At 53.4% G+C, this 20480-nt stretch overlaps 6 protein-coding genes across 6 annotated transcripts; 3 read left to right on the top strand and 3 right to left on the bottom strand.

Annotated features, from left to right (window-relative positions):
- Positions 1–186: 186 nt before the first annotated feature.
- On the top strand, positions 187–1362 carry CPAR01_10612 (uncharacterized protein; the record flags this gene model as incomplete). The annotated part of the gene is made up of 1 exon (XM_060494872.1): positions 187–1362. The coding sequence occupies one exon, from the start codon at positions 187–189 to the stop codon at positions 1360–1362; it is 1176 nt and encodes a 391-aa protein (XP_060347054.1).
- A 1869-nt stretch (positions 1363–3231) lies between these two features.
- Positions 3232–4462, bottom strand: CPAR01_10613 (phosphopantetheinyl transferase; the record flags this gene model as incomplete). Its single annotated transcript, XM_060494873.1, has 2 exons — positions 3232–4083; positions 4379–4462. The coding sequence occupies 2 exons, from the start codon at positions 4460–4462 to the stop codon at positions 3232–3234; spliced, it is 936 nt and encodes a 311-aa protein (XP_060347055.1).
- Positions 4463–8265: 3803 nt separating this feature from the next.
- On the bottom strand, positions 8266–8722 carry CPAR01_10614 (uncharacterized protein; the record flags this gene model as incomplete). The annotated part of the gene is made up of 2 exons (XM_060494874.1): positions 8266–8633; positions 8698–8722. The coding sequence occupies 2 exons, from the start codon at positions 8720–8722 to the stop codon at positions 8266–8268; spliced, it is 393 nt and encodes a 130-aa protein (XP_060347056.1).
- An 875-nt stretch (positions 8723–9597) lies between these two features.
- Positions 9598–11893, top strand: CPAR01_10615 (ab-hydrolase associated lipase region; the record flags this gene model as incomplete). Its single annotated transcript, XM_060494875.1, has 5 exons — positions 9598–9629; positions 9792–9871; positions 9934–10029; positions 10109–10404; positions 10460–11893. The coding sequence occupies 5 exons, from the start codon at positions 9598–9600 to the stop codon at positions 11891–11893; spliced, it is 1938 nt and encodes a 645-aa protein (XP_060347057.1).
- A 1288-nt stretch (positions 11894–13181) lies between these two features.
- CPAR01_10616 (RTA1 like protein) lies at positions 13182–14412 on the top strand (the record flags this gene model as incomplete). Its single annotated transcript, XM_060494876.1, has 2 exons — positions 13182–13748; positions 13810–14412. 2 exons carry the CDS (start codon positions 13182–13184, stop codon positions 14410–14412), a joined length of 1170 nt encoding a protein of 389 aa, XP_060347058.1.
- Positions 14413–15438: 1026 nt separating this feature from the next.
- Positions 15439–19169, bottom strand: CPAR01_10617 (uncharacterized protein; the record flags this gene model as incomplete). The annotated part of the gene is made up of 5 exons (XM_060494877.1): positions 15439–15647; positions 15738–15999; positions 16062–16657; positions 16712–18442; positions 18503–19169. 5 exons carry the CDS (start codon positions 19167–19169, stop codon positions 15439–15441), a joined length of 3465 nt encoding a protein of 1154 aa, XP_060347059.1.
- Positions 19170–20480: the final 1311 nt, after the last annotated feature.

Consider the following 20480-nt stretch of genomic DNA (forward strand, 5'->3'; position numbering starts at 1 on the left):
CGGAACTCATGAAGACCATGGTCCGATCAAGACATTGAGATGGAGACGACGATGCCGAGGCGGCCGCACCTTGAGCTATTCAATCCAGACTCTGCAATAACCAAAGATGCCAGCTTTGTATTATTCCAACAGTTTCCGATAGAAATTCGTCTTCTAATTTGGAAGCATGCGTTGCAGCGTCATCGGATGATACATATCATCCTTGAAAAAGGAAAGGAGCAGAGACAAGAAGATGAACGCATTGTCGACGAAACTGATACTCTCATTAATAGTCTGGGTCGTCGAATTTCTGGGTACCACTACAAGGCCATCATCGAGACGCAACGGTCCCTGTTGCCCGATCTCACGAGAGTGAACAGGGAAGCACGAGACGCCGTATTATCGTTCTATTCAACGCAACTACCATGCCGATTTAGACGTGACAAACATAGCGAAACAATATCCACCATCCGACTCAACCTGGACTGGGATTACCTCCGAGTCTCCCATGGAAAAGCCCACACTATCTTCTTCGACTTCATCCACGATCTCCGCGCCTACGACCCCAAAGGCCGCGGTCTCCAGCACCTAGTCGTGGAAGGATCCGACTACCGGACATCAACCCACAACCCATCGCCACTCAAGCACACCTTCGCCGAAGGCCCCTCCCTAGACGCCTTCAGAGCCACCGCCGCAAAAAACCTCAAAAGCCTCTGGTTCAAATGCACACCGCGCGGCGCCCGCGCCCTCAACGTGCTGGACTGGAGGCGCGTCCACGTCTTCAACTACGGCGTCCCCGTGTTTCCCAACTTCACCTTCTTCGACGCACCGCTACCGGATCCAAGGGTCGGCATCGTGCGGGATCTTGAAAAGATTGGCGGGAGCGTGTATGATCCGAGGGAAGGCCCCCTCGGCTGGCGGAAGCTTCTTCGTGATGCTGGCGTACGGCCCGAGGACGTGGCAAACAGAGGTCAGGACCGAGATCTGGACGTCCGTATCATGTACGCCTCGAGCGAGGAGGGTTCCATTCGCACCCGCGAGGATGCGGCGAGGGTCCTCCATGAGGAGGACTTTCGGTGGCTTGAGCTGCAGTGGTGGTTTCACGGGTGGGACACTCCCGCGGCCGGAGGACGTGCCGGCGGCGAGAGACCGGCGGGATGTTTCTCGACGGCGTCGGGGTTGCAGGCTAAGCGGCCTGAGTTTGATGGGCCCGAGGCGTTGGCTGCGGCGCCGAGACCGGCGCTTGGGTTTTGGTTGTTTCCTGTCGAGGCGTTTGGGGAGATCCCAGAGGAAGGGGAGGAGGCGAGCAGTTGGTTGAAGGTGAAGTGGGTATGGGACCTGAGTTCGTATCGGCCTGAACTTGCGCTGGCGAACCTATGTTGATGCTGGATCTTGGAGACTGGTTCGGGGGTCGTTTGGGTGTATCGAGTATTTGAGAAGGCCGAGAACAAGAGACGTCAAGACACCCATCCGTTATGAGCGACTCTATACAGTTGCTCATTGCTTGTGGATCCCAACTCAACCATACTTTACTTGCCAAACAAGGCGTTGACGAAGATATCGGCGAGGTCGCTGATGACGGAATCGACGAATGTATCGATGAAGACATTAAGGAAATAATTGAGGTAAGACATAGTGTGAAACTGTTGCGGCAGCCTATAGTGGTTTGCTTTGGCTTTGACAAAAGTAAAGAGGTAACGAATGTGTGACGTGTATATGAGCGGGTGTTGGAATGCGTCACACATCAGTGCCTCGAAGCGGTGGCATCGTTCTTTTATGACGGCAACGGGGTGTCTCCGATACCATGGTGGCGAGCTATCATTACCTTGAGGGACAGTGTAAAGTCGGTTGGGTACACATCCAACCTTATAAGGTGGCGTCGCGCCTATCATCGCCGTTGATAAGATCAGTTCGTGATCATGAGCTTTGTAGGAGGGAAAATCAAGAAGATTAGTTTCATTGAGCTGGCGAGGGCCTCCACTCATACTGAGGAGCTGACTGAGTACCGCCTTCCGCCCGAGCAAGCAGCTACAAGATAGATAATCGAATGAATAAAAAGGTGTAGTATAAACGCGGCCATTCGAAAAAGAAAGCACGCAATGAAGGACCCAGTTCACCGCCGCCCTTGAACTTGGTTACACTTGCCCAATACGGATATAAGCACGATATCTTCCTAATACCTAACGGGTGAACAAGAACTGCCCAATTTATGTTTTCTGCCGTCACCTTGTCATCCTCTCGTTCAACGTATTCGTTTCAAAGTTACAACGAATCCGTTCAGGAAAATAGCGTTGAAGGTCTATTTCCTTCGTGAGAGTTCCTCCTCGAAGGACCAGCGGCAATCGAACACCTCTCGAGAGACAAGAAACGTCTAGTCAGAGCAAAGGCAACCAGATACCGGATCCAGGAGTGTGAGTTGCAGAGGAACGAGACGGACAGCAGCTTGGCTCGATGCATCGGCAAGGACTCAGCGGCAGAGCAACTACATGAAGCACACGACAAGAGAGGACACTTCGGAGTTCCAATCACGACACATCATCTGCGAGGGCGCACATTTTATAAATACCTAAGATTAAAGAGAGAGAGAGAGCAAACCAAGGTTCCTGCAACTGCAAAAGACATTTGGAGACCTAGCATGGTTCATGTCCCGGGGGGAGTGAATGCAAGACATTCCTACGATTATGAATGCACGATAGTCTCAACACTGCTTTTACACTTGGTTCTGTGATGGTTGGATGCAAGTAGATTAGCACTTATGCTTACAGGACATCAAAGGAGTTTTATGAATCTTGGCCTCTGGTGAACTAAGATCCTTAGAGGCTTCCTGGACCTCAGATTTCTATGCTGAATGAAATGCGTGTTGTGATCATTGTTGTGCAGGGCAAATGTCGGGCTGTTTTGGAGGACAATCCCGTGATTGACGATGTGAGCGGATGGGAAGAATGCGGTCTTGAACAAGCAACAGTCGCTCAAGACGACACACAACGAATTGAAATTGGAAGCTGATTCAAAGAATTCTAAGAGAGCTCGAACCTATCCGATAACAGGCAGACTCCAATTCGCTCCGTCAGAAGAAGGGGAGAAAAGACAGATAGCCTAGATACGAGGCAATAAAGGTCTCCTGAGAATCATCCAAGTGTGAGATTGCTCATATCCAGTGCTATATTATGCAAAGTCATCAGCCTCAATCATGAGACAGATCTACAAACATCTATATAAGAACAAATATACAAGCAAAGTATGAATAATGAATTACTGGTACTCCTCTCCGAAAGCGAGCACCTCGTCTATATCCAGCATCTTGTACGGCCCCAGCTCGAAGGCCAATCCATCCTCCTTGTGCTCCGGCGTCCGGACAGCAGAGCAAGTCATGTAGTCCGGACCCAGGGCCCTCAGGGAGACATTCGCATCCTCCACCTTGGCCCCCTTGAACATAATCTCATGATCCGCGACCGCCTCGCCTTCGGCACCAAAACTCTCCGCAGGCGTCGGCGGCCGGAACTTTTTGAACTGCAAATCCCCCAGCCAGGGTGCGAGGAGCGCCTCGCCCGTCATCTTGACGTACGCCTCCCGCAGACACCACAGCGCGTAAAAGCACCGCAGCTTGAAGTCGGCCGCGTCCTCGAGCGAGGCGCCCGGTTTCAACCCCGGCGGGATCGCCGCCAGGACCTGCCACTTGAGGAAGTTGGCCTCGATGGGCGAGAGCACGTCGGCGTGGACTTCGACGAACTTGGGCCAGCCCTCCTTGGTCAGCATACCATGGTCCCTGGTGCGGCGTTCCGAGGTGCAGACGATGTCGACGCCCACGTCGACGGGGCCCCTCGTGGCGACATCGTAGCCGTGGACCGCGAACATGGCGATCAGCCCTGCCTGGTGGCTCACGTTGAAGCTCAGCGGGCTGGTGCCGTCAGCGGTGCGAAAGATGGGCTTGGTGCGCTCGTCGCGGATGGCAGTGGCATCGTGCCAGGGGACGCCGCAGAAGCGACTGATGGCGTAACGTTTCAGGAGGTGCGAACCCAGAGACAGCTTCGCGTCGCGAACGTGGTAGTACTTTAGTACGGCTTTACGCTCATCGGCGCTGAGGAGTGCGAAAGCTCGGGATGCCTAATCAGCGGGTTCAGTTTCGTGTCAGTTTGTTTCTCGGTTTCTTTTTTTCCTTCTGTCTTCCACTATGAAGGTCGCCTTTGTTCCAGGAGTAAATGACACGCAGGGGGCAGGGGAGCTTCGAAATTCGAAGTTGCTGTTGCATAGAAAAGGGAGGGAGGGGTGACGACTTGGGATGAGCAGTTTTGGAATGGTTCGCCGGGACATGTTTGAATAATACAGAGCCGCGAAACGGGCATGGGGCAACGGGCAAACGGCAATGCAGATTCGATCAAGAACGGGGTGCAGTACGTACGGCTTGTTCGAGTTGCTTCGTTTCAGCGGCTTCCGGCCATAGATGCCGTGTATCCAGGATCCACTGTATGATAGTCGGGGCCATCTTGATGGGTGGTTTCCCTCAGTTTCTGGGTGTTTCGAGGATGCTTGTCGGACTTGGAAACACTGGTTGGTTTCTCACAGTGGCTTAATGCCCGTCCGTTTGCTTCCTCTGTTGACGCAACCTGCAGCCTCGACGAAGGTTTACCCGAGGCAGGATGAATTGCTCGAAGAGTCGGCAGCACGATTTTAGCCTGCTCTGTCTATGGCGTTGGTGTTCTGCCCAAATTCCAGACCCGGCTTTGTCGTCGGAAGGAGGGATGAAATGTGCCTGCCAAGAAACCCTGAATAAGGTTAAAGATTGGCAACAAGCTGAAGTTGCGTCTTTTGACACGCTATCTGCCCCGCTGTCGCCGGTTGAGAAGTTGACGAGACGACAAGGACGCCGAGACGAGCGTCGTGGGTAAGACTGTAAGCAATTGGACGACAGGGGTTCGGTGAGGTAAGGTAAGCGGAGTGACGATGCAAAGCCGCAAGCGAGTAAGACTTCGGTAGATAGAGTGAGGTAAGCTTGATTGCGTGGTGCTCTTGGCAGACGGGCAGCCCGGCGATGTATGAGGGTGACGGATCGACGATTTGCAGAATCAGGTTTCAGACATCAGGCCATCGAGTTCTTGGGAGAATTTGCGAGTCGCTCGTAGTTTCACCGAGGGGTTTGGACCGTTGATGGACGAGGGTGAGATTGTCACAGGTTTCCGTGGGTTTTAGTCCTTGGAGTGGGAAAGGGAAGGGGTGGGCAGGTTGAGACGTTTCCACGTCCCCTTCAAGCTGGAAACTGCCCGGGGGGTTGGAGGGGCAGCAAGGAGGGGCCAAAGTGCCCGCAGCCCACCTAGGTACCTACCCATCCGTAGGGACGTGGCCCAGTGGAGGTGAGCACCGCCCAAGGTGAGGTACCTCCGAGCCCCGGAACAAGGCGGACCAACGCTCGCTAGCGCCCTTTTCCCTGGTGGAGGGGTGTCACGGCTGCAGATCACACCGAATGCGCGGCTTGACCCCTCCACCTTTACCGCCCCAAACCTTTTCTCAACTTCAACTCCACCTTTTTATCACATTGGATATCAAATTGACATGACTTACACTGTCTCACGCTCTCTATAAAGCAGTCTTCGTCCGTCCTTCATCTCTACCGGTCTTTTCCTCTTCTTTTCTCTTCAGCGCAATTCTACCCTCGTTCACAGAATTCGCCACGTAGCCGAGTCTCTTCAGCCAAACTCATCCAAAGATTCCTGCGTTTCTTCTTTCCACATCGTCTCAACTCGCCTCCCTTGTTCCGCCGCCATGACCGCCAACCAAGCCACGATCACAAGCCTACAGTCATGCTGCGACGTCCAGCAGGCCAGGAGTGCACCTTTCTTCCTTTGTTCCGCTGGCCAGGTCGTCTCCCTTCTAGGTGAGACTTGATCTCGGAAGCGTAGAGCAAACTTTTTTTTCAATCGATTTTCCTGTGTACGCGGTAGTGGGACGCCAGCCGAAGTCCAGTCGAGAACCGAATTCTTCAAAACAACTCTTTTTACAATAACCCGCTGGGAGGCATCCGCATGGGCCTGAAGCGTCGATGAATCCGTCCGAAAGAGTCCACGCGCCGGGGATAACGTGCGACACAACTATGAACACCCCGGCGCGGCTGGCCGCGGATGACGAGAGTCCGCTGGAGAGAGCCGCGTGAGCCTGAAGCGACGGCGCTTTTTCTTTATTTTCTTCCCTTCTCGCTCGATCCTATACGTCCCCTGCCTGCCTCACCTGGGCTTGGTCTCTTCGTCGAGATAGAGAACAGGGCTGAGAAGGTTGGTGGGCTTCCGTCCTGACTCGCCTGGCCTGGTCTCTCTGTGAGATAAGGACGGGCTAGAGAAGGAGGAGAGTGACAGAGCGGGAAGGGGGCGCCAACCTTTTCTTTTTCTTATTTTTTTCATGTCAGCCCATCATAACGCCGAGAGTTGGGCAAGCCCGCTGAAGCGCTCGGGATGGGCCCGCGTCGTTAAGTCCGTCTTTACACGGGAGTGATTTGGCGCGGGTCCGAAATTGCGTGGAGGGTCCCTTGCAAAGTCTGGACCTTTTCGTTGGTGCGAGGGATTATGGTGCTCTTGTGAGAGTATCGACCAACCAGACTGGAACGATTTAATGGAGATGATCTGTGGAGAGGGGATAATCCGGGGCACGGGGCTGTGGAGATGAATTCACACGATTAATGGGGCCGTAATATGACGGATATATGGAGGAAGCTCTCGACGATCAGATGCGAGATCCGATGGGGTACGGAAGGATTAATTTCTAAGGGCAACCGAACTAGCCTGATAATATAATCTTAATTCATCGCACCTGCTGTTTTCTCAACAAGGGTCCCGTTCCGTGATCATTTGACTGTAGATAAAATGTAGAGTCAACTGTCCTTGCGGAAGTAGATGTGCCTCCAATTCTTGCATACGTAACAAGATTTCTTGATGACTGTGTCAAAGGCGATTTCAATTGAACTGTCCAAGCCCAACTCTATATTGCTAATGATATCTTCTTCCGTAACCAAGTTTCAGAAGTTACAGTATACGTGAAAAAGGAAGTAGACTCGGTCAGCTTCGCCTGATAAGTACTTCCGTCCATACTGAAGATGATTCCAAGGGATGGGCGCTGCGTAGTCCTAGGCACCTTTGTGTTATTGAGAAAAGAGCCCACGCCTACATGTTTCGTGATAGGAGTTGGTAGTTGTAGCCATATTAGTACACATTGAACTGCGCTGAGGCACGTAAACTGAGTTTGCAAAGCGTGAGCCTCTCCAAGTACCGATGGTCAGATTAACGGCATATATCTAAGTGATTCATTCATGAGTGAGCCGAGAGGGTGGTAAAATGACCTGCCCCGAATACACACATGATGGAATACATGGGAAGCCCATATATACCCCTTCAAGTCCATTCCTATCACCAGCACAGCAGGCGCCTTCCTAGGTCGGTTGGTCAGGTCAAACTGACTGGGTGGTGGAGTGGTTCATGGTCAACAATTAAAATCGCCAACCAGCCTACTCGACGACAGGCTTAGCGCATACGAGTATCACGAGTTCGAATCCCGGAATGAGCACTATTAAATTTCCCAGCATGAGCACCAAGAGATGTAGCCCCCAGTTCAGCACCGGGAGGGGTGAACTCTTTTTTTCGTTCTCTCTATTTCTGAGACTCCCCTGAGACTCGGCTGCCTTGCCCACGTACTAAGGGAAACCGGTCTGTTAGCGGTGATGCCGACGATGTATCTCTCATGCCGAGCGAAGAGGGGCTGATACTAAGATCTGGGCCATGCTATAGGTAAGACTTGACACAGCATTCACTCATCGGAAGTTTGGGCTGAGTCTCCCTGACCCTCTCATCGGTTGAAGCAGCGAAGTTCAGAAGATAACACAGTCCCAGGGTGAGTCGCACCGATGAGACGGTACGGGTTTGCTCGGAATGCTTGCGACTGTACTGCTGATTATGTCCCGTAGTATTAGATTCATATTTCATCATAATCAGATGCTCTGGTTTCCAATCTTCTTAGTGGAGAAGTTCTATGGCCGTGCGAATCTTACAATTCCTTTCGAATACATGAGCATGCTTTGCCTCGTGGTTCGTCGTGTGAGGACCCAAGAAGATGCAGCTCGGGCCTGTCCTAAACAGGGCCATCGTTTTTGTATGTTTTGAGAACGCCATGACGCCTCCCTATGCCTCGCTCTTCAGATCATACACATAGTTTGTACAAGTATTGTATCCCACAACCGCGCCTGTCAGCGGTCACCCTCCTTTCCCCCTCTTATTGACTCTTCTTTTTGCCTCTCTTGCCCTCAGCATATCACTTCTTCTGCGCGGCCTCCTGCTCCTTGCGGTACTGCTCGTTCTCGACCTCGCGCCAGTCCCTAGGCGCGGGTTCGTTGCCGTCTGTCTCGCCCCTGCCGCCGGCAAAGGCCGGTCGTCCGGCGTAGAGCTGGTAGCCCTTGCCGCTCTCGGCGTCGTTCATGGTCTTGTAGTTGACGGGCATGTTGCCGCGGAAGCGCTTGCGCATGTCGACCATGCCGCGCTTGCACTCGCCGAAACCCTTTTTCAGCTGCTGGCACTTTGTGGGGAGGCCCTCGACGAGGGGCGATCGGAGGCAGTCGGAGGCGCTGTTGCGCTGGACCATGACGCACTCGGATTCCTGGAGGCATTGCGCGAGAGCCTCGCCTGGGGAAAAGGGTCAGTATGCCGTCTAGTCGCGGAATGAGTGGGAGGATAAGGGAGAGCGTACGCAGTTCTTTGCAAGAGCTAGGCATGGTGATGGTGGTTTGGCATTCCCTCGGTACCTTAGAGACGAGTACACGGAAGTGGTGCGACTATTTGGGAGCTGTCGCTTGTCGGAGCTTCAAGTTTGCGATGAGCGGTCCCCCGGGCCCCGGGGAAGAAGGGAAAAAAAACATGATAGCTGTGATTGGCCAAAGTGGGAAGGATAAGACCCACCTTTGTGCAGCGGTGTGCTGCAAGGTGCGAGAGTCGCAGAGGCAAGAGCAGGGCCGCTAGAGTTGGATGTCCCTGCAGTCCTTCAATAAGAAAACCCCACTTTGGGGGAGCAAGTTGGCAAGGATGCGGGCTCCTCCGTCCAACCGCGTGCTCACACGCCAGCGTCCCTGCCACTGACACACTGTCAGATCTGTTGATTGGAATGATTTGGGGAGCACAAGAGGGGCCAAGGAGGCCCAAGGAGTCGTGGCGCCGCGTGGGAGAAGTCGGGAAGGTGTGCTGTGACCTTGAACCTGGACCTTTTTGGGAGCTTCCCGCCCAGATGGGATGCCTTCCATCCTCACATGTGACATCACTCAAGGTACGGATACCTCACCTTACTAGTGGTAGTACCTTAGGTTCGTTCACCTTGCACATCTTCTTCCCTCTAGAAACCTCAGACTTCCCACACACCGCGGACCACTCACTTCCACATTCGTTCCGCTGACACACATTCTTGCGTCCAGCAATTGCCAGTCGAGAAACTACGCAGTAGTCAAATCACTTAAGCTTTTTGTCGTCTGCGCATTCAGCGATAATGGCTTGAGATCCCCTTGCAACCTTTTCTTCTTCTTTCTCTCTTAGACATACTCGTTCCTGCCGCGCCACGGCTTCTACGTTAGATTAATCTCGTTCCAATTGCGCAACCACCATGGCTATCCCTTTCATTGGGCGATTGAACATGTAAGAGATGTCTTCTGCCCGTATTTGCGGTTTTCTCGTCCTTCCTTTCTCTCCCTTTCCTCCCTTTCCTGGCCTTTCCCCTCGTTCCCTCGCTCGAGCTCCCTCTTCAATGCAGCGCAACTCGCGAATAAGACTTGGCCTGGCACTAACGGCATTGCGCAGCGTCGAATATGTAGCTCTAGTGGGGTCCTTCCTACTTGTCGGGCTCGAGGCTATCATCCGTATCCTAACCTTGGCTCTGCGTACGAAATGCGCCTCCCTCCGAGCGGTGGCGTCCAAGCTAGCTAATTCGATCTACCTACAGCTTCGCCGCTCATCTCGCTCTTCTATAGAGCTTCCCGTCGCTTATTTAACCGATATTCGACTCCGGAACAGAAGCGCGCCGAGCAAAAAAAGAAATGTTCGTCTCTCGTCTGGCGGCTGTTCCAGCCTACCTTTGTGTGGTTCACATTGCGCTAACCGTTAGTGATGCCGCGCAGCCATCTCCACCTCCGTGCGAGACGCCTCCGACTTTGTGGATCTTTGCCGCCTGTACGGATATGAAGCTGAAGAGCATGTCCTCCAGACCAAGGATGGGTACCTGCTCGGTCTGCACCGCCTGGCATGGAAGAAGGGCGAGGAGGAACAAAAGATCAACAGCGGACCGGGAAGTCTGAAGAAGAAGGTCTTGTATCTACACCATGGACTGCTCATGAACTCCGAGGTGTGGGTCTGCTTGACCGATGAGCAGCGATGTCTTCCTTTTGTGCTCGTCGAGAAGGGCTATGATGTTTGGGTCGGTGCTTCGCCTTGTGATAACTTGAGCGCGCCTTTGCTGACTATCCGTGTAGTTTGGCAACAACCGTGGCAACAAGTACTCCAAGAAGTCGGTGCATCACTCGCCCAAGTCGACTGATTTTTGGAACTTTTCCATCGACGAATTCGCCTTCCACGATATCCCGGACAGCATCTCGTACATCCTGGAGACAACTTCGCAGGAGAGCTTGTCGTACATTGGCTTCTCTCAGGGAACCGCCCAGGCCTTTGCTACCCTTGCTATCCATCCCAAGCTCAACCAGCAGGTCAATGTCTTCATTGCCTTGGCCCCGGCCATGTCGCCAGCAGGTCTTTCCAACGGAATCGTCGACGCTCTGATCAAAGCCTCACCTCAGGTTCTGTTCCTTCTCTTCGGCCGTCGATCCATCCTCAGCTCCGCCACCATGTGGCAGTCCATTCTTTACCCGCCCATCTTTGTTAGAGTCATCGATATGGGTCTTTCCTTTTTGTTCAATTGGCAGACGAAAAACATCACACTCAGCCAAAAGCTTGCGGCGTACCCTCATCTGTACTCCTTCACCAGCACAAAGAGTGTGGTTCACTGGTTCCAGATCATCCGGAACAAGTCGTTCCAAATGTACGATGACGATGTCCACCAACCTATGTCGATAAGCTCTTCTAGCAAGTACACCAAGGTCGCCAAATACCCCACACGGAACATCAAGACGCCTATCGTTCTTGTTTACGGTGGTAGCGATTCGTTAGTCGACATCAAAGTGATGCTCAAGGAGCTCCCAACCCAGACAATAGCCACAGAGATCCCTCATTATGAGCACCTCGACTTCTTATGGGGTAAAGACAACAATGTCCAGGTGTTCCCTCACGTTTTCGATGCTCTCGACAGTTTCACCGATGCCCAACATACCAAGGAGGAATACGACCGCTACCAGCTGGCAAGACAAGAGAGTCTTATGGGCTCCGGGAACGCATACAAGAGACACGCTTATAGAGATAGCGATGTTTCTGGCGATGTCTCTGCCAGCGAAGCCTCCAATACTGTGGATGAGGGCCGAAATGGCAACGGTGTCGAGACTGTGGAGAGACCGACTTCCCAAAACAAGACCCGTGACCGTCCTTCTGGGATCCCTTCCCCGTATAACACCACCCGCCTGCGTACTCCATACTCCCAAGTTGCAGCCGACGACGAGTCGCCGTCACCCTCTCCAGATAGGCCATCCAGCCGCGCGGCCGAAGGCGAAGAGCGACCGGACAGCTCGTTGAGCCATCGCGAGTCTCCAACGTCCAAGCTCAAGGGCATCGGCGTTCGGCGCGGAAGCGGAGGCAGCCACCTGAGCCTGGATAGTATGCGCGAGGGACGGGGTATCAGTCTCGGAACGAGTAAGGCCTTGGGCGGTGTGGTCACAAAGAACCCCATTGATCCCAAGGGGCTTCCTGATGAGAGCAAGACCGGTGGGAAAAAGAAGAAGCGCGTGACGGTTGCGCCATAGGCCTTGAATGCCAAGGGCTTCGGAGGTGTAGGATATGGATTGGATTAAGGCGGCAAAACAGCACATCTTTCGTAGTGTTATCTATTCACTGGGACTCGTCCTGATTGGACCAGACGGCGAACTGATTCACGGTGTTTTACTTGCCTCTATCATTTCTGAGGCCCTTCGATCACGTCTGTACTCAATAAGTGAAGACGCGCATTTCAATAATCGAACAAAGTGTCAAAGCTTTCCTGCTCATTATTTGATGCAACCTCTGCACGTGCTCACCGATCGGGAGCTCCCCCTCACCTGGCAAAAGTGTATCTGGGTTGCGGGCCGATAGAATCAGTTACCTTGTGGATTACGGAGAACTATGTAGGAAATTGGATTAAGCTCGAGACTAGGAGAGTTTGGACGAACACCCTTGTAACCTCCCCACCCCTGGTTACTTGAAGCGATTTGACGATTAAGCTTACTTGTATTGTTGATCACGGATGTAACTGTGGCGAGAAGGACGGCATCTGTTACGGCACTTATTGAGTGATTCGAACAGACCCAGTTCCAAGCCGGCGGCAAGTCTCGTTCTCGATAGAAGATTCTCGAGACATTCTTCCACCTGATGGGAGTGTGGGTAAATACCGGAGAACTGTTTTCAGCCCGAATCAATACGGGTTCAATTATTCGGGGCGCCACGAACTGTCATAGATGACGGAGCTACCTAAAGCATTACGATGAGCGAATTGTTCAACATGCAGTGTGCTTTTGCCTGCTCGACCTCACAGGCATTTCATTTCTATCCCCCCGACTTTTAAGTCTTTCCCCTGCATGGCGAGCCGCGCCATGTGTGAGTGTCTAGACCCCAAACGTTGTGAAAGTCGAACGAGATGGCACCGAAAGGGTCCCTCGTATGTCGGTCGATGGACCAGGTAAAAGTGATGAGGACCTGGAACGGGGAGCGTTTGCCCCGCGTGAAGTTGTGATTTGCCCTTGACCTAACTCCAAGGTCAACTGCTCCCAAGATGAGCTCAATCATGTCTTCTGTCTCCCCACGAAGAATATTGTTCCCGTCTACCCTGAGGGGCTGTAAGTATATCATACCTCCCGGCTCTTTCCCTCTTCTTTCTCGCTATGTTTTCTCTCTCGGAGAGTTTTGCCATCATTCCCCTTGTCTTCTTCTGCCATTGAAAGGACATTGAAGCCCCAACCTGCCCATTGCCCCTTTCCCTTCCCCCCCCTCCTTGTCCATCCACCTCATCCATCTCCCCCTCATCACACACCGCAAGCACCGCGGCCAACCCAGCCCAAGATGGACTACGACAAAATGATGAAAATCGTCCAAGACGCCCACAAAGACCCCTCAACCATCGACCCAGACCGCATCCTGAATCACATCTTCGCCTCCACGGGCTACAGCGTAGAAAACCCCCCTCCCGAAGCCGTCATCAAACAGCTCAAAATCGACTTTGCACCCTGGCTCCCCGCCTTCTGCTTCCTCAAGCCCGACCTCGAGTACTGCCAGGAAGGCGTCATCTCCTTCTACTCGTACCGCGTCTCCTTGGCTGCAAACGTCGTCTTTCTCGTCCTGTTTTTCCTGTCGTTTTGCGGGTTCGCGTATACCATGTACCGCACGCGTCGGGCGAACCTGTTTAGCGTCGCCATGATGCTGGGGATCGTGTCCGAGATGATTGGATACTCGGGACGCATCTTCAGCTGGAAGAACCAGTGGAACGAGAATCCTTTCTTGGTGCAGGTTTGCTGTTTGACTGTCGGTCCGGCGTTCCTCGCCGCGGGCATCTATCTCTGTCTGCGGCGGATCGTCACAGCGTTTGGGCCCAAGAACTCGAGGATCCCGCCGAAATGGTACACCAGGATCGTAAGGAACTCTCTTTATCAAGACACTGAGAGAGAGAGAGAGAGGAAGCTAACAAACCCAGTTCATCCCCTGCGACCTAATCTCCCTCGCCCTCCAAGCCGTAGGCGGCGCCCTCGCCTCCGTCGCCTCCAAACGCGACCTCCCCACCGCAAAAGGCGACACCGTCATGATCGCAGGCCTCGCCTTCCAAGTCTTTACCATGTTCGCCTTCATGCTCGTCGCCGCCGACTTCGCCCTGCGCACCTACCGCGCCTCCCGCCACGCCCACCTCCCCAACCTCTCCTGCGCCCTCGACAACCACCCGGACATGGTCCGCCTCCGCCGCTCCTCGCGCTTCAAGGGCTTCCTGGGCGCCCTCGTGGTGTCGACCGTCTGTATCTTCATCCGCTGCGTCTTTCGCGTCATTGAGCTCAGCGGCGGGTGGACGGGCCCCCTGATGGCGCGCCAGGATCTTTTCATCGCGTTTGAGGGCGTCATGATTGTCGTTTCCGTCGTGGGGTTGAATTTCTTTCATCCTGCGCTGTGTGGTTCGCAATTGTTTAAGCCGCCGGCTGAGCGTACTGCCGGCGTGCCAAACAGGCGTAGGAGGATCATTTCGGGACCGAGGTTGGTCAACTTTGATTCATACGAGAAGAGCAATGGGAGCTCCATCGAGACTGCTTAATGGGTTGGGCCTTTGCCAAGTTTTCCAAACGCCCTTGTATCTTTTCTCTCAAAAAGCATGTAAGCATGTAACACTGTTCCAGACGCTTCCCCCATGCTTCAAGCGTCAGTAGTATAGACCGACTGCTTACCCCTTCTATCGCTTCTATTTTCTTTTGCTGGAAAAGCTCAGTATCATGGGTGGATGGTTTCCTTCTTCTTCTCTCTTACGATTCTTCGCTTCTCCTTTCTTCTTTCCTCTCCTTGCTCTTTTTCTTTCTTTCTTTTCTTTCTCTCTCTTCTTCTGTTCAACCTGTCTTGGTGGTAAATACTACCTACATAGCTGGGAGTAGGTGGCTTTTTGGGCGGGGTACGAGAGTTTAATGAAGGGTTCAATTAGTAGTGGCATGCAGAGTTTGGGGTCGTCAGTATGTAGTTTGAACACGACTGTATTTCCGTTAGAAATAAAATCTAGTTGTACTTCACGTACCGAAGCAAAGTCCCTTCTTATTGTGTTATCAACAATGACATATCAGCGCATCATCATCACATAAAGTAGCCATCTGAGCAAGAGATGAAGACAATGGAGTTTGATTTGAATACGTACGACCCAGTTCGGGCCACCTGAACAGCTCTTTCGAGGTGATAGCAAGCAACTCAAAAGCTTTGCTATACCTCAGTAATCTCAACTCAAAACATGGGAGTGATCTCAACCACTCTGTTCCAACACTATTTTTTTTTCTTGCCTACTTGCCGTTTTCCATTGTACCTGTGCCTCACTCCTGATTGCCTCAGGCCGAATCATTTCTGAAAATAACGCAAGGAGGGGGTATCTCGCAAACGCCGCCCAAGACTCATTTCAGCTGGCCAAAAGGGCCTCTGCTGAGAGTTATGCGGTGGGTATGTGTGTAAAGACCAAGGGAAGGAAACAAAATCTTCTGATGCCAAAGGAAAGGGAAGGAAATGAGCCAATACTCAAAAAGTCCAATCGATGTGGACATGGGGAGATACAAACGAAGCTTCATCAAGCTCGTGTCTCTTCCGCCATTCAGATCGAAACATTGCCAAGAGGCAAGATCTTTGACGGGTCGCCATTGAAGCGGTTGCGGTAATCGACTATGCCCTTTGCAATGCTGGGGAAGTCCTTGATGTTCTGGGATCTCATCTCTTGCAACAATTTGCGCAAGCCATCGTTGAAGTGCGTCTTCTCGGGTCCTTCCAGGGTCGTGCCACCCAACTGGAGGAGAATCTGGTCGTCTAAAGCGCGGAGGAGCGACCGTCAGCGCTCGACATGCCTCGAGGACACGCAACGTGGTTATTAGTCCTTGCGGGGTGAAGGCGACCTACCCGGCAGCTTCATGGACTCGAAATGCTGGAAGATGCAGTCAGCACCCCGAGGGCAGTCCCGGCTGGCTAGCTGGTCTGGACAGATGGGCAGGTTCGGATCAATCCTGTTGCTATAGGTGAGGGACCGAAGCCCGCCAGGGACGGTTTCAGCAAACTTGGGATGGTATCGGTAAGCACGGAAATACTGCAGTGGACTCTCGTAAGGGGTGAAGCGTTCTCCAGACGATGATGCCTCATCAGTGCTCTGTGTAGCAAGCGGGGCCTAGCAATCAAGTTAGTAACCGAAGCGCTTCCTTGGCGCAAAATGAATTGTACTTCTCTCACGGCGTTGACACCCTGCTCAGGGGTAGACTCATTGACTCCCAACGAGATCTGCTCGGGAATCTGCGAGGCTCTGGCACTCGTTTGCTGTGAGTCAGTGTCACTGTTGACAAGCGAAACAGCGCTATCTGCTGCGACTGGGCTGATGGACGGAGACTTTACGGCAGCTGCCGGAACAACATTCTCAGCGGGCTCGTACTCGTCTTCAGGCTCTTGCTCGGAGGAGCTAGAGTCATCGGACTCGGCCATGGCAACATCGGAGGCATCATCACTAGTGATTGGCTGCGACTCATCATCATCACCCACAGTCTCAGGGTTGCTGGGAGTCTCATGAAGCGCAGGCATGGGGGTCTCTGTGGAAGGTGGGGCTTGCGAAGGGCTCGCTGCGGCTTTACCAGTGACCGCATTTTCGACATCATCTGCCGCGTTGGAGATGTCCTTGTCGAGACTCATTGAAGGAGACTTGCTGTGACGCACGCTTGCAGCATTAGATTGTTCAGCCACTTTGCTGGAACTCTGCTCAGCGTCTGCGGCAGCAGGCAAAGGAGTCGGCAGCTCGGACCGAGGGCCTGTGGATGTTGCAGTGATAACGGGATCGACTTTGTTCAGTTAATGTTCAACCTATTTCAATCCCTTTCAGAATGAGGACTTACCTGAGTTGCTTTTCAACTGGTTCTGAGGCTCAGACGACTCATCCGAGTCCTGTTCGAGCTGTTCCATCTCCTGCGTCAACTTCTGCTTCTCAGTCTCCTCTTCCTGAATCTCTTGCTCTAGACGAGACATTTGAATCTGCAGAAGGCGGAGCTTGCTCTTCTTCGTCTGAAGTCTGTTCTCGAGGAGCGGAAGATTAGTGCTAGCAGTCCGGAGCCTCTGAGAACGACTAGACTCTCCTTGCATGCGGTTGTCCGATGGCTTGGGCAAGCGCAGTGAACTGCTGGGCTCGGCAATCGCGGGCGACTGCTGGCCGTTAGGCGGATCAGATGCATGAGAATCACCCATTGACTGGACTCTGCGCATGCTTGGCTTGCCGCCATCCGAATCAAGAGCAGTATCTGGCGTCTGGCCCGCCGACTTCTGGCCAAGCGACTTATCACCCATGGCAGCCTTGAGCTTGGCGCGAGCCTCGGCCAAGGCAATCTTGCGCTTCATGGCCTCGATCTGCTTATCCATGACATCGATATGAGCTTGCTTTGGCTGGCCTACAGCGCCGGACTGAGGAGTAGTGATGTTGCTTGGAGCAGGGCTCGAAAGCTGGCGTTGAGGGAGACCATTGGACAGGGGCGGAAAGTCGCGGAAAGACGCCGGTCTAAGAGAGGGCGTGTCTTGCTGAGTGCTTGACGGCTCATCTGTGGGAGACCCAATCTCCATCTCAACATCCTCGTCATCGGACCCGTCACTAACATCAATGACAAACCGAGTGTCTTGCTGAGTATGACCGAATGGGCGTTTATGGGCATAAGTATTGGCCACGAAGTCGGATGCGACAGGTCTTTTGCGCTGGTTGATGAGAGGTGCAGGCTGTGGAGCAGATGTGAAAAGACCAGGAATGGCCGAAGCTGGAGCAGTCTGACGATCAGCTGATTGTTGCAGGGCAGTGGGCCGAGCAATTTGATTTGCAGCAGGTGCTACAACCGGCACGTTGGCAATTGCTGACTGAGGTCTGCGAGGAGGTTCCACTGGGGAAGTTTCCTTTGACTGAGAGGATTGCAAAGAGCCTTTGCGCTCCGCTGCCTTTTGAGCACGGGCTTCACGGGATTTCTGCAGAGCATCCTTCTTCTGTTGTTGGACGAGTTCCTTATCGTTCGGCGTACCAGCTTGTGCACCAGTGGTGGTGGATGAAGACGCTGCTGCCTTTGCACCCTTTGCAGCCAACAGGCGAGCAATCCGATCCTTTCTCTCTTCTCCAGCCGACTTCACTGCTGAAGGTGATGACTGTTGCTGAGCCGGGGGCTTCGGGGGCAGCGCTGCACCTGCCGTTCTGGCCTGTTGAGAGGCAGACTGACCAGAGGCATACGAGAGCCCAGGCAGGGACGTGGCAGTAGAAAGGCCTGGAATGGAGAATTGACTGGGCGCTTTGGTATCCAGCTTCAAGTCAGTCAAGAGGTTGTCGACAATGGTTTTGTCAATGCCCTCATCGACAAAGTCCTGGCGGCGGACACCCAGAGGCCAGAGATTCCCAATAGCAGACCGAGCCCTCTGCCGAGCTTCCTCGACCGCATTCTTGCCTTGTTGCTGACCGGCACCCGTTGCGAGAGGCTGAATGAACTGTCCACTAGAAGCATGCAGCTGCGAGGTGGAAGCGCCGTTTTGATTGTTGGACGCTGTGCGTGGGTGAACTTCGTGAGGAGACAAATGAGGGGAGTATGATCCAGAATGCTCTCGATCTGCTGAGTGTTAGTTCTAAATCGACAAAAGTCTTCATCTCAAAAATAAGAAATACGCACCATCACCACCGGCCATTGCAGGACGCTTCATCCCGCCATCTCTTGAACCACCATAGGAGCTGGGATTGGGATACACGGCGCTGGTCTTGCCATTGCGCGCATTTGCAGTTACGGCATTCGGAACGTCCTGGCGTTGCTGGCGTGAGCTCGCCTCCGGAAGGATCTCCTGAGGCTCGTACACGTCATCAAGTTCGCCGTCAGAAAGCTCGCCTTCCTCGGCATCGTTGGAGGTTTGCTTCGTAGATCGCTTCGGCGCGGTAGGAGGGAGAGCGCCGGAGGCGACGGGGGCCTTGGGCTTCGGGGTCTGGTCGGAGTGATAGTATTGCGATGCTGGGATGAGGTTGGGGCCCTCTCTCGGGGGCTGCCAGTGATGCTGGAGAGGTGGCTGCTGCTCCTGCGACTGCTGGGGTTGCTGCCAACCAAAGCTCTGAGGAAGCTGGGGAAGCTGAGGGAGATGGCCGTAGCCGCCAAGGCCAGGAATCATGTTTTGATTCTGCTCGTATGAGGTCTGCGAGTGCATGACACCATCATAGGTGTTTTCGGTGTGCTGAGGGTATTGAGCGAAAGGCGGCGCAATCGGATAGGAGTAGGGCTGCTGCTGCGGCTGCTGTTGAGCAGGCGGCTGGCCTGGGTACGGCGGGTACCCGAAAGGGTAGTAATTGTTCATGGCGAGTACCTGCGACTGTGACTGCTGGACCTCCTACCTTGTGAGATGTGACAAAGAGGTACAGGTACTCGAACGTTCAAAGAGAGAGAGTTCAGCCCAAAATCAAGAGGCAGGGAGTGGTGGCGAGCAAGTATGTGGTCGCGATGGTGCTTCTGATTGCCAGTCCTTTCAACAAATGTGGAGGAAGGTTGCCTCTAGCTTGGTGCGCTAGAATGTGGAAGGTGCAAGCTGGAAAAATCTGGGTGAGCCGAGTCGGTGGGCAAGGGCGAAAGGAGCATGGCAATTCGCATTCGCGGTGGAGAGAGGGAGACGGGGGTGGTGTTGGTGGGAGGTCAGGGTTGGCAAGTGTGTGGTGTTGAAAATGACTTGCTCTGCCTCGCGCCAACAGGAGGGAGAATTTCATGGCGCGAAAAAAGCTCTCGTCGGAAAAATAAATCGTCATGCACTTACTCCGTACAGCGGTCAGCAGTGGGCGGTGGGCGCGTAGCAGCGGCTATCCGAAACTCCGAATTGGGATTGAATTCTGGGAAAAGAGGAGATCTGCCGGATGAAAGCGACGCAAAAAAAAGCTCGTAATGCTCTGTCTGGATTGAGCCGCCGCGTCACAAAACGATGCGACTGTGAGCGAGCTTTGGAACGTTGATGTCTTTGAAAGGTTCAAGTAGCCGCAAAGTGCGACTGCGACTGCGACGGACGGAGGTTGGGGCGGGTGGACGGCTCTCGGGCAGTTCTCGAATTTCGAGTCTTTTCGGGCGGGATTACTGGGGCAAAAGTGGCAGGCACGGAAGGGCAGCTCAGCGTGGGCAGGCAGGTCCAGACAACCTACCAGTACCTTACCTGGAAGGCCCGAGTCAAATGGAAATTCAAGGCCGTGAGGCTGCAAGGATGGCCGTGGCCATCAGTGGGGATACACTCCATTTCCCCCTAGTTCGCATCCGGCTAGCGTGACTTGAGACGGTCTCGCGTCACCTTTGTCGCTGGCGTCTGTCACGTGGGGGCCCCCCCAATTGGCCCCCTCCATTGTTTACTTTGCTCAGGCGTACCCTGAGCAACCGTACTCCTGAATCCCTGTTCTTTGTTAGTCCAGAGTCAACAATACAATATCCATCCTTACGTCGATTGTAAATCCTCCACTTTCCCAGCCTCCCCGACATTGCCTTGATCTCGTCTTTTCGTCACTGGCAATTTCGCCCAAGAGGCTGCGATCCCGCGACGTCTTTCATATTGTTTTCTTTCAGAAATTCGTCGTTTTCGTTGCCCTTCGTCAGCTTTGCCTCTATCTTAATGTGTACTCTATGAGCGACGTTTTGC

This window comes from Colletotrichum paranaense (assembly GCF_030867605.1).
Source record: "Colletotrichum paranaense strain IMI 384185 chromosome Unknown Scaffold_8.1, whole genome shotgun sequence".
NCBI lineage: Eukaryota > Fungi > Ascomycota > Sordariomycetes > Glomerellales > Glomerellaceae > Colletotrichum > Colletotrichum paranaense.